This window comes from Semicossyphus pulcher, unplaced genomic scaffold (genome assembly GCF_022749685.1).
Source record: "Semicossyphus pulcher isolate SPU_LCO1_2020_fin unplaced genomic scaffold, fSemPul1.0.p SCAF_8, whole genome shotgun sequence".
Lineage (NCBI taxonomy): Eukaryota > Metazoa > Chordata > Actinopteri > Labriformes > Labridae > Semicossyphus > Semicossyphus pulcher.
In genome coordinates this window covers 14,335,825-14,362,467 of record NW_027211759.1, presented here as the reverse complement: position 1 = coordinate 14,362,467, position 26,643 = coordinate 14,335,825, and the positions used below count along the sequence as shown (strand labels likewise).

Sequence of the window (26,643 nt, the reverse complement as noted above, 5' to 3'; positions counted from 1 at the left end):
CTTCGCTGCTTTTGCAAAGTTGAAGCCATCCAACCCATTGGGACAACTTGGAAGTCTCATCAGCCTTGTCACTCTTTCCTTCGTGCTGCGTCTTCTTCTTGGGGCTGTTTCTATCCGGTTCTGGAGCGAGAATCCACGCGCTGCAGGCACACTTGACACGGGAATTGTGCTGGCAGTCTTTGCCCAGTTGAGGTAGATTTTGCCAAAATCTCAGATGACAGTCTCACAGGCCGTGTGGCATTTCAACCCGCCGTAGCCACGCAGCGCTGTCATCATCCGCAAGTACAGTACAGTACAGTACGAGTACAGAGATACAAAGGATGGGTCGCACTGCGCTTAAACTCTCCCCAAAAAAATCTATCGCTGTTTTAACTGTGATGGCAAAACAATTTTTAAATTATTTATCTGGTATATTTTCCCACCAGACATGGCTGTTGGTATTTTGATCCGCCGCGTGATACCGGCTAACGTTAACCTTGCCACTACCTTTATGAAACATTAGGAGATGTTCCATAATTCTCCAGTCCGGTGATGTTTTTCCAATGCAGAAGACAATTAAGCTAAAGATAAGTTAAGATAAATCGTGTACTTTTCATTACGAAACTTGGCTAGGTTTGTTAGCATACACGCTTTAACTTACCACTGAGGTCAAGTTGAAATAATAACTATGCAATGTCATGTTAGTCTTTTAAATAGCTTGTTGAGAACATTTCACATGACGGTGGCAGTTTACAGGCACTAAAACTACTTATTTAGGTTAAGTAAAAAATCATGGTTTTAGTTATAATACTTCCTTAAAAGCATCTTTGAATATTTTTTGCATGCAAATCCAGCCCACGTCTTCTCATGTTCATCCACTGCGCCCGTCATAATCGCGCCCTGCCTGTACTGCACCTTCATACAGGTGTGTAGTTTTCATGCCTTGGCGAGGTAAACCACAACACTGAAATGGTATCGCAGTAGACCAGTAGCTCTGTAACACACTTTTGGTAATGTGCTGTGTTAAGTCTGATTGATTTGAACCAACTCAAATCTTCAAATGAAGGTGTTTCCACTTTATGCACAAAATTAAAATGAGCATAAAAACAGTGAATGGAAATGCAGCTACCATCATGGCTTCCTGATTACGACAGAGCCATGGTCAGCAAAAGATGTCAAACATTGTGCAAAGAGTTTCTTTTCCAAGAACTGTTATTTCAAAGGTAGACAGTGACCTTTGAAGCACATATGGCATATAGCCTATCTCCATGCAGTGTTAGTGCGGAGTGAACGTACTGTGAATAACAGCATGACAAGATTATTGTTAAAACCCTTTGTGATTACTCCCAACCTTAAAAGTCTGACGTAGTTGGTTAACCTAGTTAGCTCTGTTGTAAATGAGCAGGGCGGCCGGGTCTCATGGATCTTTGCTGCTCCTGTTACTAAAGGTTTAAAGCAAAGACCGTTTACTGACAGACAGGAAACGTTCTGCTTTTTCTGTTGGCTTTATGAATGTGTGACACAAAGTGGCAGATGGTTTCACCTACGGCAGAGAGCTGAAGCTGCAGACAGAAAGGCAGCATTTTATCTAAAAACATACCGTCCACTGGGTTTATATGTTTGTATGTCACATGCAACGTTTTAGACACTGCAGGTGCATTTTGAATAAACTCGATCTCACTGTTACACGGTTATTTGTTACACTCAATATCATGTTCATCACCTGTTCCTAACAGTCTGCACAGTCAAACATTGCAGTTACATTACATTAGGCTGACACAGGTGTTAACAGAGCTTACCTGTCTACTGTCATTGTAAAATCACTGTTTTATCCCCGCCCTCCATTACAGGATTATAAACCCCTTGTGTTTTCAACGTCTCCTTCCTGCTTCAACCATATCACGTTTTGTTGCTGTGTTTTCCTCAGCGTGCACTATTTTACACGTCTTCTATCCGCCTTCCACGTGTTGCTCCGTAGAGAGCTCAGGTTGTGTTTGAAGGTGTTGATTCTGTCGGCCTAAGAACACCACATAGTTACTATAAATAAATATATATATTTTAAATAAGGCAGCTTTTATTTTATATGTCTAAGTAATTAAAAGTTGAAGTGACATGTTTTGATGCTTGACACAGAAAGATGTACCTCTCTGCGCTGCTGCAGACGATAAAAGTGTTGACTTCAGAGAGGTGCAGCACGCAGCAGCTCCGTCTCACTGAACTGTGCCCACAGCAGCCGTCATCAGCAGCAAACAGAGGCGGGCGTGGGCTGTTTTTCAGTCAATAGACTGACACACTGGTGCCTTTCTAAGCTTCACAGTAAGTCGATTAGTCTAGACTTTGAAGTCTTACAGAAGAGAAAGGCCTTCTCACCTGAGAGGAGCAGTGCACTGCTCTCTCTCATCAGTGCAGACAGACTTAAACACAGAGTACAAACAGCACAGCAGGTCGGAGGAGGCCACAAACGAGACAGAAACTCGGGGCTGCAGACTCGCCTTCCGTGAGCACGACGGTCCTACATGAGCTGTTATGTGATAAAAGGATTATTCTGTTTGTTAATTAAAAAATCAGACTTAAATTAAGCACACGTTACTGAAGATAAACAGGCGGAGCGTCGTGCTGACAGTACCAGTGTCAGGGGAGCAGCTCCCTGTGTGGCTGATGTTGCTAAAAATGTATGAACCCATGACACTGAGGTGCTCTGAGGATTAAACTATCCTCCACATAGTGTGTTATAGGCTCTCCTGCAGTACTTGGCAAGTGTTGGGTAAACACATAAAGCCGCATGTTGAAAGACTGCAGTGTGTGGTTGTGTTAAATGAAGCATCTGATTGAATAAGAAGTAACGGTAAATGTCTACAGTGCGTCGGAAATGAACAGCTGGGGTTATAAAGCTGTATGTATTTAATAAGCCTGATATAACAGACAGAAAATGAACATCAGGCCTTCTCTGAAATTTAAAACAGCTCTTTTTGTGGTTGCCAGTTCGTTACTTCTGGGTGAGTGGAAGCAGAAAACCCTTCAGGGCATTAAGGGACCTAAATTCATCCAGAGCTCATATGTCCAAAAACTCTTTCATGCAGTACCTGCTGCTGAAAAGGCTTCTAACCTCAGCTAACTGCTGAAATTAAAATGTAGTTCATTTTGAAAAACTACACTACACTTGTAATCACTTTAAATACATGCGTGTAGACTTGAAAGAAGCCTGGATTTCTGCAGCTCTCTGGGATTGAGTGTATATTAAAGTCGAGGTGAAATGAAAAATGTCATTTTAATCCTTTTAGATCACATCCCCGGTAATATTGTGCATCTATTTGACAATATAGGCCAAAAAAAATACAGAAAATCCATTTCTCTGTATTCTTATATCAAAATCCAGTCATTGTTTCTTCCTATAAAAAAAAAAATCCTGTGTGCTTACATAAGTTAGCACCAAACAATTTCAACCAATCAATCTGCAACATTTAGCCGCAGAGCACCAAGAACGCTCGGCCAGTTAGCTAGCTACTGCGCTGTGGAGAACGTCTGTCTACGCCCACTTCTAAACGATCAAATCAAATCCCTCTAATGATATGTCCCGCGTGCCGGCCTGTTTCACTCAGAAATATGTCACGATACGGAAGCTAGATACTCTCGAAATGCCGTTTCAGCTCGACTTTAAGGTTTAAAAATCATATGTTGTAAAGCAATAAGCTGGACTGTGAATGAGGAACCAGGTACTAGTTCATAAGCAATTTATGATTCTTTTTAATATATTTTATTTGCTTATATGCATCCAGCACTTACAGGGCAGCAATCACCAAACGACACGCTTGTGTCCACCCAATAACTGTTTTTGGTCTTGACCAGCTCCTATCTGACTGCTAAATATCTGCTAATTGCTGCTCTGTGTTCATCAACTATTTGTGCGCGTCTGCTGATAAGCTGGTGTCGAGCCTTTTCATTAAAAACAGCTGCCTGCTGCTGCTGCAGGATACGACGTGACGTCCGAGCGGCAGATTAGTTTCTGCAGCTTCATCGCTATGCATCACAACCTTTCATTAGCGTTGCATTGTTTTCATACTGTCGTGTCATACATTGTGCATTCATACACTGAGATCAGGAAAAGCACTGATTATAGGCACAAGCAGAAAATGTACACAAACTGCCAAGTCATTTTGTAAGATCTAATATGTAGAATCCACATAATGTGAGTTGAAAGCATCCCAAAATGCACAAAGTTGCAGTTTACATCTAGCTCTGTTTTTGACAGCTTCACTCTGGCCGGGGGCGGGCTCTTTTATTTGTATATTGAAATACTGGGGAAAAATAACCTTAACCTAAAAAACAAAACAAAGGCACAAGCAGGCTTCCATGAAGTGGGACAGGTCGCAGCAGCAGACAACTTCTCCCTCCGTCTGGGTTTCTCTGCAGAGCTTAGGATTGTCAGTAACACTTCTTACAACAGCAGTGTGACCACGACCAGGTACATGTGAGGAAAGGAGATTGTCTACTAATCTATCAAGAATGGGTTGTTCTCTCATTTGGTAAAAAAAAAAATGAAAGCCAGAAGGACCGACGTGAGGTCTCGTGACCTTTGACCTTTGACAACTAAAATGTAATCAGTTCATCCTCGAGTCCAGGTGGATGTTTTTGCCAAATTTGGTGATGCTCACTCCGGGCATTTCTGAGATATTGGTCTCACAATAATGGGATGGGAATCAAGGTCAGAAAAGTGTTTTTCCAGGACACATGATGTCACCCTGGAATGACCTTTCACCTTTAAGTTGAGAATGTTATCAAGTCATTGTTTCATCCCCTAAGGCCCCGATCAGGCAGAACGCGAGGCGCACCACACTGCCTTTTCTGTTGAAGCCTACGGTTAAAAAAAAAGAGCAGCTCGATGCGCCTTTTTTTCTGTTGTTAAGGCAACCACCGAATCATTAGCTGTCATTAACCTAGCCGTTATTTTGTAAACTGACAGAAGGCCTGCTCCTCCATTCATCTGATTGGACAATGAGAAAAAATGCCAATGACGTCGGGCGCCTTTCAGCTTTGATTTGAAGTTTTTTCAACTCGGGGCGCTCAGAGTGTTTCCTCAAAACGTGAGGCGCTCAGCAACGCAAAAGCAGCGCGCTAAAAGAAAGCCGCCCCCAGCTTCTAATACGCGCTCGGTCTGATCGGGTCCGAAGACTCTTGTGTGAAATTGTGTCATAACTAGCATGTGAATTGTTGAGCTATAGCCAAAAATGTTCTTTGAGAGATCACAGTGACCTTTGACCTTTTAACCTTCATCCTTCAAGTGGATGTTTGTGCAGAATTTTCCGCCAGGTGTTCCTGAAATACCACGTACATGAGAATGTGCAAAGGACATAGGGATGTACACAATGCCTCTCAGCACAGCGAACAGCTGTATGACAGACCGGAGGCATTTTGGCGTTACTAGGAGAGGAAACTTTCCTTTAGGTGTTTATAAAATCCTGTTAATCAGTAAAAACAGCCTTTAATATGACTCAAAATCAAGCTATAAAAGGGAGCCCAGTGAAACAGATTTATTTAGAAAGTATTTACACTAAATTTGTGTCAGAAAATAGTTCCTGTAGCATGACCGGACCTCAATGTAGGTTAAGACAAAAGTTGCACGCTGGCATTGAAGCCGCTGCATCCTGGAAGAAGCCTCTTGAATCACTCGACTAATACACCACTAATGGAATCATCATAGCCGAGCAGCGCTCCAGCAAACCCACCAGCAGCACACCCTGTCACCTCCCATTGACGAGGACGCCAGTCAGCTCTCATGATTAATCAGACACCACGCATCATCATTATCAGGCATGTACGACACAGCAGTCATTAGTGGATGGGGAACACTGACACACATGCACACACACACACACACACCATGGCCTCCTCCCTCTCTTCCACACACACAGATTACAGGGAGCGTGTATGGGAACCAGTAGCAGTGTGTCAGTGGGGAAGCATTGAGACAGCAGTGGGTCAGTGTTTGTGCTGCAGTCTGAAGCCCACTGCATACCCATGCACACTCCACTGCAGCACTTTGATTGCACGTTGGCATCCCCCACTCTGCATCTCCACAGCGATGCCTCCGAGCAGCCTGCCCCATCATTACCCTTCTCACATGAGAAGCCACTGCTGATATCTTACATTGCACACTAGCACACAGGAGACTCGCAGGCACACGTGTGCAGCAATAACACACTAAGGTATTTTTTTTTTTAACCCAGCGAGTAAATAGGACAGACGGGGCTGCCCTTCTTTCTCGTGTCCTTAGACTCTCTTGTCCACTTCATTCTGTGTTGGGAAAAAAATCAAAGCTGGTTTGTAGGACTCGGAGGCTGCTCCCAGAGGAGACAAACCTGGACGAGAGCCCTAAGAACCACTACCGCTGTAACACCGTGATTTATTACTTTTGCACCAAACGAGGAGGAGAAGTTCACAGAGAAAGTCCTCCTCACATGAATGCACTGCAGCAAGAAGAACAAGAGTAATGAAACACGCACGCACACGCACACACAGTCACACCTCAGTGCTGTCGCAGTGCTTTCTCTCTATGTGCTGCGAGGTGAGTCATCAGCACAGAGAAGCATAACCTCGCAGCTCCAGCTAATCTCTCCTCTCCTCCTCCTCCTCCTCCTCCACCTCCTTCTCAACCTGCCAGCATCTCATTTTCTCCACTTATGGATGAAGGCACTGTGACTTACATCATCGCTGCAGCCACACATGCATATAAGGCCACAGAGCCGTGGCATCCTCTGTGGGAGCACGGGAAATATCCTGCAGTTAAAAAAAAAAGGGGCGATCGATATTTCTGCATAAACATGCACTTAATGCACTTAAATCAGCACTTTAATGTGAGGATTCAGACTGAAATGATTACTCAAGAGGTTTTACATGCTGCTTAGAAACTGCAACACTCCCATGAAAACAATATGGCAGTCAACGGCCTTTAAACTGATTCGGCTGCACATCAGTTTCCACGCTGCTCTTACAGCGGTACACGGCTCCTCTGTGCCCTTTAAGACAGAACCCAGGGATGTAATTAAACGCTGCACGCTCGCTCTCAGTCAGCAGGATGCCGACCAGAGGCGGACACGAAAAAGCCAAACTAATAAACACGGTGTCTCTTCGAACGCGCCCGGCTGACAATCAATCTGCTCCTCTACTGTGGATCAGAGAAAGTGTGCAGAGAAGAAGGGTTAAAAAAACACACACACATATAAGACATGGCTATGTGCGGAGAGAAAAACACATATTCCCAGGTTGTTTCCACATTTTTAACAAGCACGGCTGCAGACGTGCTTCACTCTGTCACACGGGGACACATGCTGGCACACACACACACTCTGAAGCCAAGCATCCATGACTTGAGGCGCTTTCTGTCCTACTTCTCCTGAGAGTGAATAAACAAAAGATTACGCCATTTTTTTATCAAGATACAACTCAGACACTCGCTCACCGTTTCTTACAGGTGAAACACGAGCAGGAGTTCAACGACACATACAACTGGAGGAGCGTACAAATCGAGGGTGACCTTTCCTAACAGAAACGGATACATGTGAGAGATCACACACATGTGCATCATCACATGCAGCGAGTCTTCTGCATAATAAAGCACCACAATGAAATATCAAGAGGACTTACATTCCCTTATCGTGCTGCATCTCCTGTGGAAGCTCTGTGTCCATCCTCCCTGTGTGTGCTGCTACGCTGTGTTGTGTGTGTTGGTCTGTGTCTGTCAGCCTATGCGAGCGTGTGTGTGTTTTTTTTTTTGTGTGTTTGTGTGTGTGTCAGTGCCCAAGGCCAGACCACTGGGATTGCTGTCTCCATGCTGACTTAGCTGTCATACATTAAAGAGGCCTTCTTAACGGTCTAGGGAGCATCAGCTCGTCTGTCTCGTCACTTCGGGCTTCACATCCGAGCAAGACCGCCCCCCGACCCACAATGATGCCCACACTAACAAGCACACACACACACATATATACACACACTGTCAACTGTTTAATGTGTCTTCCCGCTTCACCACTGTCCAAGGGGTGCACACACACACACACACACCGAGAAAGTCACTGTCAGTCACTCATGGTGCATTCACAGGCCTAACACACAGCTCGACTCTGCTCCGGTCGCTCAGCAGACGTCTCTGATGTAGTTAAGTATAATCATCATCAATACAGTGAAACATTACAGAGCTTTAATAGCTTGAATTGTGGGCAATTTCAGCTAAATTAGTCAAATGCCAGATGGGTGAGAAAAACCAACACGACACGTCTTTGGAAGGCTGTTTGTACCTTTCTCCGCTCTTTGCCGACGATTCTTCCCGTCTGTTTAAAGAGCCAAAATGTTCACAACACACCATCTAATTCTAAAACCAATGCAGTGACATGCAGGTTAACAAATGCAAACATTAGACAAGAAGACTCCGGTATGATGGCGAAAGCAACACAATCAGCATACAAGGGACAGTGCAGAAATCACGCAGAGCGACGGGGAGCAGCAGAACGACAGCATCCTCCATTCAGGACATGCTGGCGGGCAGAGCAGCATGGAGCAACAAATGAGCAACACAGCTAGCAACCGAGTAATGAGGTGGATAAATCGAGCCCCAAAACATCCAACATACACGCTCAAGTGTGCTCAGGCCTTCGTACAATACACAACCTTTTTATTGTCTTCGAACTATAAAGGTGACACCTTGTAACATGCATGGAATCATCTGCAGCGGTTTGTGTCTTTAATTTGTAAAATATACATCAACTAATCAGAACATAAGAGAGCAGGAACGCCTTTTAGCTGCATTCATAGGAAAAGAAACTTGATGTGACGATGTTCCTCGAGTGTGAGATGAGGTGGTGACACAAAGAAGAGAGAATGTGCCTTAAACTCAACGTCAGGAGAGTAATCAGCTGCCTCTGTCGTGCCCCAGGCCCCGTAGTTTTCATCACACAGTGCTCAAACACTTTGAAAGATTCTTTAAAAGCACCTGAGAGGAGTTAAGAAATGCAAATGAGCAAAATCGCAGCTCTCCGGTGTTTCTTCTCAGATTTAACCTCATCATCAGAGATTTACTTTATCTAATGCGTTTTGGAAACAACTTGAAAGAACGGCAAGTAATCCAGCAGAAGACGTTACACAACATCGGGGACATGAAAAGTGGCTCTCACCTGGTGATAAACAGAGGGTCGGTGTACATGGGAGGGGGGCACAGAGGCTGGTTTCCCGGGCTGTTTGGAGGCACACGGGGGCCCTTTTTGCCGCCTTTTTCTGGGGCTCCATCTGTTGGAACAGATAATCTTTTTATGCCTCTGTTCATTTACACTTCCTCCCCTCTGACTGTGTGAGGAAGCGGCAGGATTCACAAGATCTTAATTGTGGGATATTAGCTTCAGATAAAGTACTCTAAATGCGGTTGATTTTCTCCAGAGTCCTCAGTTTTATGTAAATGTAAGTAAAGCGTATTGATTAGGAGCAGTGCAGCACAGACAGGCCCTGCAGTCTGCAGCCACGTTGAGGCCATATGTTGTCAGAGGCTAGTTAGGAGCGCTGGCGGCTCAGTAATCCCCTCAGCCATCCAGATTTAAGAAGCTATTTTTGCTGGCTCTTAGTCTGTGTTGCTGGCTTACTGCAAAGTCGTTTTCTTGCCTTTAAATTGTTTTCCTTTAAAATGTCTCATAGAAATTTAACATAAGATAAGTGAAAATAAAGGACAAATGCTTGTAAAGCAGCGGCAGATTGTTTTTGCTCTGTTCTGTCCTTTGAAATGCACGCTGACATGTTTTCAAAGAGAGCTTAGCCCACTAACACACAGCCCTACACGGCCTCTAATACTTGTGTTTGTTATTCGTGTCGTTAGTGTCTCTACCTCCATCGAGCAGAAAGCACGTGAGCAGGTGGGGGCACACTTCCTCCAAAACAGAGCAGAACGAGCAGAACGCGGAAGGCCCCTTCGTGGAGAGATGGTCTAAGAATATCTCCGTCCGCTTCTTCCTGGACTCGTGTCCCAGTATCTCCTTGTACTCCCCCAGCGAGAACACCTTATCGTACACCAGGTAGGGAAGCACGACGTTGACATCCAGCTCACTCAGGATCTTTTGTCGGTGTTGTTTCAGGATCTTCGCCGCCCATCTTTTCTTCTTCCTGGTGCACGGCCTCCTGCTGCCGGGCCTTTTCTTCTGCTTCCTCTGCTTCTTCACAAACCACTTCTTGGTGCCGCTGCCAAACATCTTCACGTTGACGAGAGCCACCAAAACCTCTTCTGCGGCCTTGTCAACGCAGGTCCCAAAGCGGGTGAGGTGCATATTTTATGCCAGAGAAGCGACCATGCCACATATTTCCTTGAGCCTCGCTTTGTTTTTGTCTGAGACGTTTATCCGGGGCAGGAAGAGACAATCTGGGCAGTGGCTGATTTCTAGCTAGGTACTTAACGACACTAAGAAGATTAGCGGACTCTTAAGTACACCAATGCAAACTGCTCACCCCTGTGCAGACATCCTCAACAAATACTTTGCCCCTCTGTTTGGAGGATAAGTTGTCATTTTATCACCATATGCATCTTAATTAAAAATATGTCGGACTACTTTTTCTGCTGGTTTCATTGAAGATTATCCAGAATCATGTCACTACAGTTTTCTCGGTGATGCTGACCAGGCTAAAAAAACATTGCGAAGAGGATTCTGAGGCCCCAGCCTACTACGACATCTTGCAAAATCTGCTTGACGTGTGTTAAAGAAAAACACTTCTAAGGTTCCCCTAACCAAGGCACCTCACCTCCATCCGGAGAAACTCCGCAGTCCGCTAATCGGCTCTCCGACGGTTCACCTTGCCAGCTATGGCGGCGAATGTGACACTCGATTAAAGCAAGATTAAAACATTTTGTCATGAGCATTGACCCGTTGCATTGAGGTGTCAGGCCTGCATTGATGAGAAGCATTAACATATAATAGAATGGAACAAGGGCGTTTAAAGGGGAGCGTAAAGCACTGTACTGAAAATCTATTAAAAAAAACAGTAATGCAGCAAAATCCAGCTTGACCTTGAATAACATTTTATCCAGCAGCTGTGTGTAAGAGCGGACAATGGTGGCCTATTCTTTACCAGAAGAGGGTGCCATTTGATCAGTGAGGATCACATTAATAGTAAATCATGTGGGGATACTTATATAAACGTATTAACAGACCAGTTCAACCAGTCAGCCTCGGTGAGAAGGCCATAGCAGGGCCATCAAGTGTGTTTCACCACAAACCTGAGACCCTAACTGAGCACAATGAGCTGCTGCTAATCCCACAACAGAGATATTCAAGTGAGAGAAAAGCTTTAAATAAATATGAATGACAGCTTCAAGTTCAAACAAAATTAAAGACAAAAGATGTGGGCAGGAATAGAATCATTTTCTGAGAAGGCAAAAGGGGACAAAGAAGCAGCTACTGACTAACATATGGCCGGGCATTGTCCTATGGGGTGGCATGAAGTGTGTCTGCACACACACACATCCAGATAGCTTTTATTCACCATTCCTGTCTCAACTTATACCATTAACATTAGGCATCATACAGAAGTTACATTTATCTTCCATGTTCAATTCTTTAAGCACTCAAAAAGCTTATCTCTAAAGTCACCGTTTAAGTACCAACTCAAAATGTGCTATATTAAAAACACCAAAAAAGCTAACAGAAGCCTGTTGCAACTTGGTTTCAACCTAAGTCCCGCCCTCACCGGACACGCCCCTGATCAAGGCCTTTACAGGGGTCTAAACCTAAGTTAAACAACGACATGAAATGGAGATTTCCATGCTTTCCTACTGTGATAAAATGTTAAAAAATGTTTAGCCTGTCCATGCAGTCTGATACGCTGTAATCGCTTTATGAAGAATTCACTTCATGGCCAGTATGGACATGAGGAACGATTACTACAACTTGAAGCTAATTTGGTGGCTTTACACATCAGCATTACTATTCGACACATTAGCCCCAGAACGTCTAACAACAATTATAAAACCATCACAACTGTGTGTGGTGGTAGCTCTCTGTTTGGGTTCAGATTTCAGCCCTGTTAATCAGGATGTAGACTGGCAGTTCTGAAAGTTTGGAGAGCCACAATAATCACAACAGTCCAGTTTAACTTCTTAACATTTAACATATTTCTAAAATATCATCTTTACAAAACAAAGGAAACTCACATAAAAAAGGCCACAGACGAAGCAGCTGTGGGTTCAAACAATAGCTTTAAGTACTTCCTGGTTAAACCAAATTGCTACTAGCAAGGGAAGAGTTCAACAGACTACCCAAGCTTTTAAAAATATTATAAACATCAATCTTATATTTAGGTAATAAAATGTTAAAATGTAGAACAACTGTACAAGATATTTATCAAGCAAGAGGTAATCTATCTACGGCTGGTTTGAAAGAAATATACAAAGAGTAAAGCCATCTCATCCTCCCCCATGCCAAAGTCATTCTTGGTACAGTCCACTTTGCCAACACCTGGTGGAGTTTGGGCGCGTAAATTAGAGCACCAGTAACAATGTCATCATCTTTTTTTGCAGGAAACAAATCAACAACAATCCTGATGCAGACATTGATATGTTTATGAGCAGGGGCGAATCTACCACATTGAAAAATACCTTGCTACCCCAGCTACCACCCAAATTTGATCAAATTAAATCTCGTCCAAAACAAAGTGAAACTCCCATGTGCGAGTGCAAGTGAACGCAGCAAAAGATGACGCTCCTCCTTGCACCTTTACACCGTGGTAGCCTCGTTGAACATTGCTCTGATGGTTTTGACATATCTCACTCCTTGGGACTCTCTGGGTTTTAACGTCAACCCAATATTCATATTCAAACTAAAACTCCACCTTTGTCCAATGTTTATGTCAATGTTTTGAAGTTAACCTGATTTCCATTCCCAACCAAAATTCAACATGTCCGATGTTCGTGTCTCATGTGTTTTTTTGTGTTACATTGAGTTCTAGTGCCAGCTCTGAATCCTGTTCAGTGTCACTTGGCTGTCATAACATTTACCCTGTTAATCACATACCAAATGACAACCTTCAAAATGTATGTATAGCATATTTGATCAGCAAATAAATGTGCATTGGTGTTTGCTGCACTCAGTACCGTAAACAAGAAAGTACCTGTTAATGTTTTACTAGGTGGAGCTGTCTCACTCAACAAATCAAATTAGGGAGTGAATTAAAGTGTCGATAATAGGGGATGTAATTAAAGTGACATTTTAGTATACAAATGTCATGATGGAGGTTAATGTTAAGTCAGGGTCGGGTTTTGATGTTAACTCAATTTTCATATCCAACCAACTTTCAATGCATGTCCGATTTTGGAGTTTGATGTCAACCCGATGCTGGTTTTGTCCTCAATGTGATTTTTGTTCCCAACCAAAATTCAACATTTGTCCAAATTTTGAGTCCAACGTCTTTATGAAGTTACTTTGAAGCCCAGTACCAAGCGGGTATCCTGCTCAAGTTCCCTTGAACACGATGACATTTACTCACTTAATTAAATACTCTTTCAACAGTTATATTTATAATATTTGATAAACAAATACATGTCTTCAGCCTGTTTATCTTGGGCTGTGCAGTAGCGTAACATTTATATTAGCACGTCTCTCTTAAACTAAAAAAGTAAATGTGCAATTTGTTTAAGAATATCCTAAATAAAAACGTATAAATCCTAAATAATAACAATTATAATACATTTATGTGGTGGCACCAGGAAAAAAAAGTCTCCCTTCACCAGTTGTTCTTAGTCCGGGTGGTGGAGCTATCTGGCTTATCACTCAACCAACAAATCAAATTAGGGCGTTAATTCAAGTGTAGTTAATAAGAGAGGTAATTCAAGTGTAATTTTAGTCCAAAGGTAAGAGCAACAGAAGGAGCCAACAGCAGAATAAAAAAAACTTCTGCACAAAACCCCACAGGTCCTTACATAATCCAAAGGCCAACAAGAAAGACGTAACATCCAAAGCTACTGTAATATCTTTGAGCTGAGTACGGCACTAAAAATGGTTTGGGGTTTGAGGATGCCTGCTGTTGATAGTAAACTCTATAGTCAGAATTGTTAAACATGTATTTATTCAAGATTTTTCACACAAGCTCGGTATCATTCATCATGAGAGCAGATAGCTCTAGTTACATCATTGCTCTACTCTAAATTATTATTTGTAAGATAAGGAATAAAAATGACATAAATTTGTTATAATCCTGTGTGAAGTAACATTTCTCTTCCTGGACTGTTTGTAAAAAAGGGAATAATATTCATGTTTATAACTCCTGTTTGTTCATTAAAACGTTGGGTATTAATGCAACCTGATTTTAAATTCTACATCCATCCAATGTTGGAGGGTAATGTCAAGTCAAATGTTGGGTTTTGAAATCAAGCTGATTTTTAAACCCAACCAAAATTCAACTTCTGTCTCGTGCTCCAGTCTAACGTCTTTTTCAAGTTTAACATCCAGTAACCGCTGTGTATCCTGCTCGAGAAGTTGCACTTGGTGCCATGATATTTACTTAGTTAATTTAGTACTTGCAAACATGTTTGATATGCAAACAAATGTGTTCAGCCTATAGACGTGGCCCCTACGAAGATATTTTAAGGACAAGAACTCAGTAACATAAAGACATCCATAACGACAGCAGCTTAGTGAAGTTACATCAGTAACAAACATCATTTTAAATAAAATCCTGTATGAAGTAACCCTGGACTGATTATGTGACAATGATATTCATGCCAAAATAAAGATGCACAGGACACAACCCTTTTAATCTGTGTTCAACAAGTATTTATTTTTCCACAAGACATAACTAATCATTTAATAATATTAAATCAAAACTACAATAGCGCAGTGATTCTGAGAGGGAAAGTATTGATAAACTGTTACAAGTAATTTGATTCTCCAGCTCAAAGTGTCTCATTGCTCTTTGTGAAACTTTGTACTCCAGAGTAAAGTTAAAAGTTCTCGTAGTGGTGTATGAAATGGGCCTGATCCCTCTTGTTCATCTGCTGACAAGCTTTCTCCACGTTCTTGGTCAGTCCGGGCGGTCCGCAGCTAAACACACCAATCTTACCCACCTATGGGAAAAGATACACATTTAAAAGTTAAAATAAATCGTGAATTTTTAATTGAAGTGGGCAAAGTTTAGATGAAGTTCTGACCTCAGGGTGAACTTCCTGCAGTGAGCTGAAAAAGGACACCAGAGGAGGACGTCCGAAGTGGGTGACTGACCGCAGGCCGGTGAAGAGACTGCGGTTCCACACTTTTTGAAAGTGTCGCTCGCACACATACTGTTCATACATAACAAAGAGAATGGTGAGGGAATGTTTTCATTGTTATATAATCTTAAAGCAGCAGTTTTAGGAAATTTGCTATTCGCTCACTCTCAGATAGCCGTTTCCCCAGTCTTAGCTAGGCTAACGTCCTGCTAAATTCAAATATTCCTCACAGATATCAGTGTGGTATCCTCAAACAAAACAGCATTTTTCCGAAACATTTAACAAGTTCTGTAATAAAAAAAGGTTCAGGTCAATGTTTACAACGTTCATGTTTTGGTCAACAGTTGTTTGGTTACATTTTTAAAAGGATTGCAAATCTCACCAGCATTGTGGTCCGGAGGTCAAACTTTTCGGCCACCTGAGTGATGTAAGTGTGGACCGAGACCAGCTCCTGGGTGTCCATCTCCTCCACCTCCCTGATGATGTCTGATAACCACTCGAACTGACGCTGTGTTCGCGTCACCCAGATGAAGTACACCTGATCAGTGGATTTCAACAAGAGGTTGTTTAGAGTGTGAGATTCTTTCACACCAAAATATAGGATTCAATAGAAAAGGTCATGTGGACTTATTTACCTTCTTACACTGAATCTTGGACTTGATGGAGGACTTGAACACAAGGTCTTTGAGGATGGAGGCGAATGGGGTGACTCCAATGCCTCCACCCACTAGAACCGAAACCTCGAAGTCAATCCACTCCTGATGGCCCTCACCAAATGGGCCGTCCAAGTACAGCTGAGGAGGAAGTGAAACATGAATATGAGCATCATGAAAAGACAAACACTGGAGAAGCTGGAAGAACACACTCCCTGTAAACCTACCTTTGGATAGGCTCCTATCTCAAGCAGGCTTTCTTCGGTGTAGCGCTCTCGGAGCTGGCTCGTCCAGGGCCCCACAGCTCGAATATGCAGGCTCAGGGTCTCTTCGTGAGGGGCTGACGTCAGAGTGAACGGATGGTACTCATCTGTGCCCAACATCAGGCATGCAATACGAACCCACTGGCCAGAACGGTACACGAAGCCCTGTGGTCGCTTGAACTCCAGATGTGTCACACCTACAGGTATGACAGCCGAGGGGAGTGTGAACTACAACGCACGCTGCACAAACATTAAGTGACTTCAGTTACGAGGATGGAAAAGTGTTTTTAATGAGTAAAAATCGAGGAGAGAAAGTGAATTTTAAACATTCTCTTGGACGTCACCTGAAGGCAGCAGCTCAGCCCTGAGAACCGGGATCTCTGATTTCTTCCTGCTCAAGCTGATTAGTTTGTCCAGCAGGAAGAGCAGCGCAGGGGGAATTAAGTAGATGTAGAAACGGGGCTCTTGGATGAGGGCAAAACTGCCGTGAATAACAGTCTGTTGAATTAAAACAAAGCGAGCATCACAATATCTGTAAAACGTCCTCCAATCATTAAACCCCCCCTGACAGCAGACGACATTATGGGTGCGTTAAGGCCAGAAAAGTTCTTACCAGAATGTAAACAACGACGTAAAGGTAATGTGTAATCCAAAATCCACGAAAACTGATGCGACGGAAATAACGGGAGGCGAAAACGTACATAAACGAAAAAGTAAAAAGAAGCAAAACACCAGTCATTCCTAAGAAAAGGACAAAAACACACATTTTAGTCAAATTCGAGCACTTCATGTTCCAATGGAGGTCAACAATCAGCTTTCTTTGATACCTGGAATAGTTTGAAAGAACCACCACGACCACTTCTGAGGAAGTTCAGACCTAAAAAGGAAAACAGTGTAAATCAGCTTAAATAACTCTGCAAAGTAAACATATACAATGAAGGAGATTTCTCAAACATTACCCGTTGTTAGAGAAGACTTTGGGGAACAGACAGGACAAGATGCTGAGGTTGCTGATGGAGAACATGTAGACGTTGACCACATGGCCCAAACTGTGAACCACTGCAATCAGAGCAGAAATAGGTGTGAGCTCAAGCAAATAATCAGTACGACTCTCTGCTATCATTTAATGTTACCAACCTGAGAGGACGATGGCACTCATGGCCATGAAGCGATGGAAGTCGATGGCAGCGTCAAAGGGGATGTATCGGTTGAGGAAGGTCTCGCGGCACAGCGTTATGAGGTTGCGACACACAGTGAGGAGCATGTAAGGAAACAGGAAGGAGATGGCAGCCGCACTCCCGCGGGCCACAACGATGCCCACCACTGAGGTCTCGGGCATGCCTGTAGATTCAGTCTCCAAAGCGTAGTCTGAAAACAGCGTTTGATGCTAAAGATTAAGAAGGACTTAGTGAGAAAGCAGAACAAGGAGAAGAATGAGTTCCACTCACAGTAACATCGCTCCAGCGCCACGCCTGCTGTGATGGCGTATACGATGATGAAGCAGACGATGTGACGGCGATAATTCTCAATGAAGCGTTTGAACTGCTGGATCTTCTGCTGAACTGGGTTTCTTATGTACTGCTCACGCTTGGGCTTTACATAGACATCTGGAGTGTTGATACCGAGCCTGAAGATGTACAGACACAAATAAGTGGATACCCTTTTGTTCGGTCTGTCAGAGAATTAGTATCTAATATGTTTACCCTCTGTATTGTGAAAATAATCAAATGCACAACTAATACAAAGAATTTACAGGAGCAGAAAAATTAAACAAAAAACAAACTTTTTCCGTCTTCGTAACTCCGAACCCTCTGTCTTGCTGCTGCTGCTGAAAACAAAACATGAGACAATGATCACAAGGGGTGTTAAATTCAATAAATAAGTGAAAAGGCGACTGTGCTGACAGGGCTGTTTTTTTCTAGCGTGACAAGCAGCCGTTAAATCTGTGATCTGGGTGAGTGATTACAGCCTGTATACCTGTTTCCTGGACAGATGAAGGACACTCTCTGGTCTCGGCTTATCCGCTTCTTCCCCTGTTTCTCCATGCCTGCACACGCATGCACACAAACGCAGCAATGTATCAGACAAGGTCAGAGATTTAAAAAAAAGATCTTCTTAAACAAAACTTTCTCCAACCTTTCACATTGAGCTGAGCAAACTGCAGCTCCTTCTCGTGGTCCCGCAGGAGGAAGTGGAAGTCCTCCCACGTGATTCTCTCCTTTTTATCAAAGCCTGCGGCCTGCATCATGGCCTTGATGCCGTCCTCTGCCTGGCTCTTTGACAGAGCGCCGTTTGAGATTTCAATGAAAGACCTGCAACTCATCAAAAGGACCGGGATGAACCGAGAGACAGAAAAAAAATTGGTGCAGTCATAAAAAACAAAAAGAAAATAAAAATCAATCAAACCTGAGCATCCTTTCAAATTCTTCTTTTGATAAGAATCCGGTTCCACCAATGTCATTCATGGAGAACATGAGTTTGGATTTTTCCTGAGGAGACCCTGAAACACACAGACCAATGATATACTGTAGGTCTGTTTACTGACTCTGGCTAAATATCACATCATTTCTAGTCTAGTTTTAAAGCCCCCTCCAGTGGAAATCAAGTGTTTAACCTTGTAAACATCTCCATGTGGTGTTTTTCATGTGCTATAAGACATATCAGGGACAACATCAGCAGTCATCTCCATGGCTGGGCCCGTCTGCTTTTAAACTGCAGTGTACCAAAGACAGGCTGAACAACACGTTTTCAGATTGGCAGGGTTTGTGATGTCACAAACTTAAGGAGCCAATCCCCTTAATGGACGGGGTGACGCTATGCATAGTATTATGTGCAACCTATGACAACCACTTTGCTGATGCGCGAGCCAGCTGTGACCGTCTATGTTTGCAAACTCATTTTCTACATTTCAAGCTAGCTAAGTTTTAACCAGTTGCGTGTTTTTCGCGACGAAGGGGACGGTTGTACATTTGCATACTTATATTTTTATATTTATATGTATATTTTATATATTATAAGGAGAAGGTAATTGAACGTATTTTGCAAAAGAAACATATCAGACACAATTTTTTATTGCAAGCACATGTCATTAAACATGACAGGAGCTGCTCTTTCACTAACATTTATGTATAAATGCATTTATCTGATGTCAAGAGGTATTCTGTAAATGTATTGTCATTTGCATCTAACTGGAGACTTTTAGCAGAAAGTTTCACATGATGGATTAATAGCAGCTCCAGAGGCTTTTCCACGCTTCCATAAGTCATGGTAAAATTAAATGGTTCTGTTTTTATATAGAAAAATCTTTGTTCTGATCAAATTCTCATCTTTAAGCAGAAAAAATCATTTTGTTTCTTTCTTTTCTATGAGCTCTGAAAGCCTTTTGGAGTCGTGTGTTTTACCTTTCATAAAGATAACCATCACATCCAGAAACTCTTGGAAGGAGAGGTAACCGTTCCCATCTTTATCAGCCAGTGTGAACATGGACTCCACAAATAAGGAGTCAGACTTGAGGCCCAGAACATCAGCAAACTCAGACGCTGCCAGCTCACACTGGAGAACCTCTTTGGCTTTCTTGTGGGAAACGCCACTCATGTCCCCGGCGTCACACTTCTCAATTTCCAACACCTGTGCACCAGAGAGAGCGTCATCACAGTGTCATCAGTAACATCACCAACGTTAGCTGAGGTTGCTGAAGTTCCATCACTGATGAGGTCACCATCATGACCAACAATTAGCTCTGTTGGCTGGAGGTCGGACCTAATTTGACCTCAAACAAGGACTGACGACATTTTGTGGGCGAGTTAAAGCTGCTGGCGCTGTTACAGCACAGGTGATGATGTAAACATCCAGAGGCTGACTGTACCTGAGAGAAAGCGTGTCGAATGAAAGTTTCCACAATCTGAGCCCTCTGCTCTCTGGTTAAAGCCTCCTTCAGCAGTTCCTCCTCTCTCATCTCCTTCACTCTAATCTCCTGCCTGATGTCCGTCACCCCAGGGCGCAGATGCTTGACGAATGCGGCACGTTTGCTCTCGTCATCAAAAAACAGCACCTGGATGTGCAAACAGGGAGCGCCGGGAGAAGATTAACAGGGCTAGAGGGAGATAAAAGTGATGTAGAGCAGGTACATCTGCAGAATCATGCTTGCATCAACAATTGGATGAGAGGATAAATACAAGTAGAAGCAAAAGGGAGAAAGCTGTATGTGCTTAAACAGCAAACTATCTTGAATGTGAACACAGAACTCGGTTGTAAACGCTGACACAAGGTGCAAGAGCAGCAACACTTATTTTTTTTAGATTCCTTCCTACAACTCGGGGTGCAAACCAACCTCGCTCACCTCCCCAGCTACTCACCAGGTCGTACTCTTTTGAAACTTTGAGCAGCAGAGCTTTTTGGCCCCGGTTGTTGGAAAGGAGGACATTCAGGTGGTCCTGGTTGCAGAGATTGATGCAGCGGTGAGCGGACCCAGATCTGTCCGAGACCTGCAGCCTCCTCTGCTCGTCGACCTCCACGCTGACAGGATGCAGGGGTTTTTTACGGCCGAGCCACTCGTTGGCTGGAGAGCAAAAAATTAGTCAGTAAACTAATTGTAAAACCTGACGTATACAGGAGATATTATAAACACTGCAATTACAATATTAGACAGATTATTTCATACCATGTATTCCCACAGCTGGCTGCTCCGCTCTGTCCCCAGCTTTTCCTATTTTCTGGTACTTCCTGTACCTGGACTTTCGGAGATACGCCACCATACAGGCCACTAGAAAGCTCACTGTGAAAGTAAAACAATCAAACCTTATTATTAGTGAAACAGACTAACAAACGATGAGTGACATGTGCGTTACAGCTGAGCATGTTTGTGAGTCTGACACAGACCAACAGGGAAGAGGAACAGAACAATGATGAATATCCCAAAGCTGACTTTGCTCCCATCAAAGTAATAAAGTTTGGTAGCCTGAGTGCAGGGGTGGAGCATCGATGCATTGAGCTGCGTGGGCTGAGGACAAGGGTCACCTGTAGCAACAGAGGGACTGTTTTTTATTTATTCTTTATGTCATGCATGCTATTATGAATCGAATAAGGTGACACGTGTACCATTCAACCAGAAGAACACATTTCTTTGTATATCAGAGGCTTCAGCTTCCGTGACTGCAATCAGGACGTCACGAAAGGTCACATTACGGATCATCTGGATCTCCTCATCTGTGAACAAACTGGAAAACACCACAAAGCACACAACTGTAGACAGACTATTGACACATGTGAACAGCTGCTGTTATCACAATCAATATTTAAGAGACGGCTACGGAATGTTACGGTCGACTGAGGGTAATTTTCTGCAGCTTTATTGTGTGTGATTTTCGTCTGCCAAGCTTCTTTACAAACCGAGCGTCGGGTCCTGAGTCTGCTCACATGGCAGGAGTAAATGTGAGCACAGGCAATGGCCAATTATTTTTGCCCCATTGTAAGTATCAGACGCATATTTTGCTAATATGAGAGTGATCACACAGCCCTGAAGAATAGATACGATGATAGCTGTTTCTTCAAAGATTACCCGTTATGTTTGTTCTCAAACCAGAAGCGATCTCCGTTTCTGATGCGTTCAAACTGGTCCAGGATTATGGCTGAGAAAACTGGACCTGGACCATCGGCAGACTCCAGCAGTCCTCCAGGGAAGAGCTCCAGCTTCGAGACGTCTCTGTCGTACAGTTCTGCAATATCCTGGAACAACTGTTGAAGACACATTTTAACTCACAGTTTAACTCTTCCATGCACTTCATATTTGATCATATTCTTTATTTTAATCACATTTTTCTGAGTGGACTCAGTTTTACCTTTGGGTTTGTGCTGTTCAACTCAGGATTTATGTCTTCAAAAGTCTTAACAGGAGGCAGATCCAGAGCGTGTCTGACCTCAGTGTAACCACGCAGGCCGAAGTCTCTTCCTCTTTGGACGGTCATGGCCACCAGATCTGTCCGACTGAACCTCATGGGTCCGTACATGAAGTCTGTCAGGGTGCAAAGCAGCTCAGCGCAGGGAATCTTAGTTTATAACTTCAGTATGTGTAAATGAATAAAAATTTGAAGTTTCCTTTGTAATATGTATGATTGTTTGATCTGAATCAATTAAATAAGAAGGATTTAAAACCTCTCAGGTCCTCCACAACAACGTTGTCTTCTCTCTCTGCTATCTGGGAAGCCATGCCCATGAGGAGGTCGTCTACGTCCTGGCCTGTCTTCACATTGACTCTCTGAAAACGCAGGGACAATATACAGATTCATTCATAATACATCACCTCTCTCTAATAGGAGAGAGTCCATTCAAAACAGGCATATTTTATCCTGAGAGGAGACTAAACTAATTCTCTAGAGAGATAATTTGCAGAGAAAAAATGATTATCCCTTACAGCGAGTCAGACTTTGCTCTCTGTATCCTTGTAGAACCTCATATCGATACTACTATTACTGGGCAAGGCACTAACTGTAAAATAAAACACATAGCTGAGAATTTATCACTTTGCAGACTGCAGACCCACAACAAAGTTGCTTTTCTCTACAGATATACAGGTAGTTATCTGTCATTTAAAAAAGGCAACATATGTCAACAAATGGCCCGTTTGTGCTCAAACATTGGTTTACACCCAGCCTCTGAAGCCACACAGATCCTGCTACAGCTTCTCCAACGTCAAAGCACTTAAAGGGCCAGTTTGCCGATTTTCAACCTCAGTGCTATCATGCCACATTGGGAGCTAATGCCATTATGGTAGAACAAAAGTGCAATTTTGCTGTGTGCCTTTGGAGGACGCTATCCGCTTCTCCAATGGGCCCTGGAAAACCTTCACCAGACTACGTAAAACGCGTCATCTGGCAGAGGCCACGGAGCTTGCTAGACTAAACATCCTCAATCTAGGACGCCCGCCTCTGATGTCATGTCTCGTTCAAAATCGTCAGGTTTGAAATGTAGACTGAAGACCGAAGATTTTATAGACGATCCACGGGTATATTCTCGTCGTATTTCAGATTCTGTACTGTCTGGAGCGCCATGCACGCTGGGAATGTAGAATGGGTGAAACCACAAGCTGTTTGCACAACTTTCTCCCCGGCTATGGCGCCACTTTCTAAATATTATTGTGTGTAATAATCACAGAGAACACCAGCTTTGACTGACAGTGGTTCTTTCCAATTGCTCCTGTAATGTGACTTCACCTGCTCTTTTTTTTTTAAAGTCAGTTGGGCGTACTAGACGTAAAGTAAATTTAAAAAGTAAGCTGCATCAGTGGTGAAGAGAAGGTTTGTTGACAAAAACTTGTGGCTTTCAAAGGAAAGAATAAAACCAGTCATTTCACTGTGAAATTCTTCCTTTCACTTGCAGAAAGCTTCATAATTACACACCTGACGTTTCCAAAAGCTGTTACAAAGACGCATTGCTGGAGATAAGCTGCCATCTGTGTTGACAGTCTTCCGAAATTGGCAGGTTCTGTTTCTGTGGAGAAAAAGATAGATGCCTTGAAAAGGTTAGTGCACGCTCTATTTTAGATGCCGTGTATTACAGTGTCCACACAGCTAAAGCCCCTGTAAACATAGCTGCTGTGATGTTTCGCATTATGCCATGGGGAAAATATGCACAATACCTCATGTAAACACCAGGTGGGGCCATAGTGATGCCAAATCGTATGGCAGCAGCCTCAAACTCAGGAGAGATCCCTGGGTCGACAAACTTCTGGTAGCCTGTGTGCAGGTACATTTCAGTATTATTCAAGCAATAGACCGAGAACTGAACAAACTACAAGCTAATTTACAAACTCTCCTTAAACTCCTTATAACATTATCAAAGGGTCAAAGTGAGGCAACATTAGCAGTCTATGAAAATGAAGAGTGATCTAGGTGACAAGCTCATCTGACCACAGTCTCTTTAACTTTCTTCGGCTGTGGGTGCCTATTCAGCAAAGAAATGAGACTTAGGGTTGATGCTCTGCTGAGGGAGCACATATTTGTTAAACCAACGTTAGCTCACCTCACCACGGCTTGTGGTCACCAGTGCATTACCTGTTCTCCTCCAGTTGTGCGCACACACGCACTCTGGATGATTCTTACCTGGATAAGGAGGAAGCTTTTTGTCTCCAAGATATCCAGGCAGCCATTCGTAGAGAGCGATATTCTGGGTGCAAAAATACGAGGGATAGATGTTTAGGCAGCTTGTTTGTATGCACACTGAAACTGCACGTTTGATAATGTATCCTGCAATCATACTCTTACCCTTTCTATGCATATAAAACCTGGTTTTATGATTGCAACTTGCTCTTTCAGCATTCATTTGTGTTTTAGTTACATGTGTGTAATATTGCTCAGGATGATTCTCGCAGAAAATCCCGACCACTTAATGCAACCTCGCTCCTCTAGAGTGCGAATTAAATCAGCACCTGTACGGTGACACTTTTCCATGTACCTGGAATGTGGCCACAACGGTCTTCCTGGCGTTTTGAAACAGCTTCTCGTCTGACCACTCTGGGTGTTCCCCATGCAGTTTGGTGGCGACATAATTGTGGTAGCGAAACCAGATGATCCCCTCTGCTGCCGTGAACAAGTTCTCATTGGCCCAAGCATTTCCCAACACTAGAGACAAGAAGAAGGCACCAATATAAGGGAATACTACTACTCCAACAGAAGTAGAGCAGAGAATCACTAAAGCTACCACACAATAAACAGACAACAGGTAGTATGTTTACAGAATATTATTTACAGGTTACGCCCCAGAATTCAAACACCCATCATATTTATTGATGAGGATCTTTGACCACAAACTGGGTCAACAAGCAACAAAACACTGGTTTCATTACACCTGTGCTGCATTCTCTTGGCTAAAGAAGGAGGGATTTACTGCGGTGAGTGTGACAAGCCATTGACACAACAATCAATGAGTCACAACATACGTCAGGCAGGGCCTCTCTTGACTCAACCCTGGCCAAAGCAGACCTGCGTGAAATAATGTTTGCAAGAAATTCCTGTTGCTTGTTGTCTGACTTCAGCTGCTTGCCATCGATTGCGTAGGTATTGCCAAAATACACAAAATAGGTCACGTACAAGATTGTTTACAGTTCACAATATCATAAAGTATTTACCTACCTAAGTAAGATACATATTTGCATCCAGATAGTTTGAGTGCGAGTTGGTGAGATTTAGGGACCTGTTATGTGTAATGGCAGCTTGCTTAAGATACTCCAAACAGATTATTGTGAACAACAGAACAATAATATTACTAGGAAAGATCTCTGTTGCTTTAAAGATAATGAATTAAATGTCACTGAGCTCAACTGCTTGGGATTGAGCCCAGTTAACATTTAATAATAATATTCAGGAGGAAATAATGTTTTATAGTTTGTTTGAGTGAATTGATTCAGTTCAGTTGAGTCAGTTTAGGACCCTTTTAAGCAGCTTACAACTCCACAGATCAGATCTGAAGTATAACGTATAAACTGTCTCACCATAAAGGCCTTCTGGTGAATTGTCTCCTGTCGTGGGGTCGGCAGCGCTCCACATGAAACTGCGTCCTGTTGTCTGACTTGGCATGTTCCTCTCAGAGCCTGAAGTCAAGAGCCCTCCAGAGAAGCTTCTCAGGGAGTCAGACCAGGACGTGGAGGGGCCGTAGATGGAGCTGCCATCTATCCATGCAGTCACCATGTTCACCTGCATGTGTTGTATTTGTCTCAAATGATTTTTTACCTTTCTGTTCATATTACCTGGTCACAGTTTGGCAGCATTAACACAATTTCATATTGATAATTAAAGTCACAATTAGCACCTGTATGCGAGGGTTACCCGGACTCTGGCCGGAGTCTTTATCCCACAGTCTTCTTTGGAAGGGCAGCAGGACTTTTCCGGTAGCGGAAGGGTCAAAGACAGGGTCACCTTTAGGGACTGGGATGTTCATGAACTCAGGTGGACACCCAGGGGCTCTCGTGTCAAACATTTCAAAAGACACATGATAACCTGAGAAGTAGAAATAAGTTATTACACCAAAAACAGTGATCTGAGTCATACAATAAATTAGTAACAATACCTAGACATATTACCAGTTTTTAAGATAATGTTACGCCTAATTTGTGACATTCATTTTTAAACCTATTTCTTTATTACTTAACTTTTACATTGGCAATCTAAACGTATACCTCATTTTTGTGTTGTACCTTCATTTCGATACTGTGTGGGAAAGTATCGGAGCGCCATATTGGTACATCTCTCAACAACAGGTTCAGGTGTCTTTGTCAGTGAGTCATTTTAAAACTTTTGACGACAAACTTCCGTGCAACATCGTTTAATAAATATTTACCAAAGAACAGAGAGAGCACGGTCCGGTTTCGTGTCGACGGCAGACCGCTGGGTCCAGCGGCCAACAGCCTGCTCAGTCTGCGGGGGTTCGGCAGCTGCGGCTCGTGGACAGGTTGATAGACCCCGTCCCAGTATTGCGCGGGCACGAGGCGCACAAGGTGACAACCTGCACGAGCACAGACACCGAGCGGTGTCAAGGT

At 43.2% G+C, this 26,643-nt stretch overlaps 1 protein-coding gene across 1 annotated transcript; it reads right to left on the bottom strand.

Annotated features, from left to right (window-relative positions):
- Positions 1-14,935: 14,935 nt before the first annotated feature.
- Positions 14,936-26,099, bottom strand: duox (dual oxidase). The gene is made up of 30 exons (XM_069686901.1): positions 25,917-26,099; positions 25,600-25,801; positions 24,564-24,730; positions 24,212-24,275; positions 23,749-23,845; positions 23,510-23,600; positions 22,266-22,368; positions 21,953-22,125; positions 21,673-21,848; positions 21,213-21,331; positions 20,994-21,131; positions 20,776-20,889; positions 20,471-20,673; positions 19,981-20,166; positions 19,517-19,742; positions 18,522-18,615; positions 18,252-18,427; positions 18,093-18,162; positions 17,899-17,940; positions 17,564-17,742; positions 17,253-17,483; positions 17,075-17,174; positions 16,943-16,992; positions 16,729-16,856; positions 16,460-16,613; positions 16,080-16,312; positions 15,835-15,993; positions 15,582-15,737; positions 15,143-15,271; positions 14,936-15,058 (listed from the first exon to the last, which is right to left on the bottom strand). The coding sequence occupies exons 1-30, from the start codon at positions 26,082-26,084 to the stop codon at positions 14,936-14,938; spliced, it is 4,251 nt and encodes a 1,416-aa protein (XP_069543002.1). The 5' UTR covers positions 26,085-26,099.
- Positions 26,100-26,643: the final 544 nt, after the last annotated feature.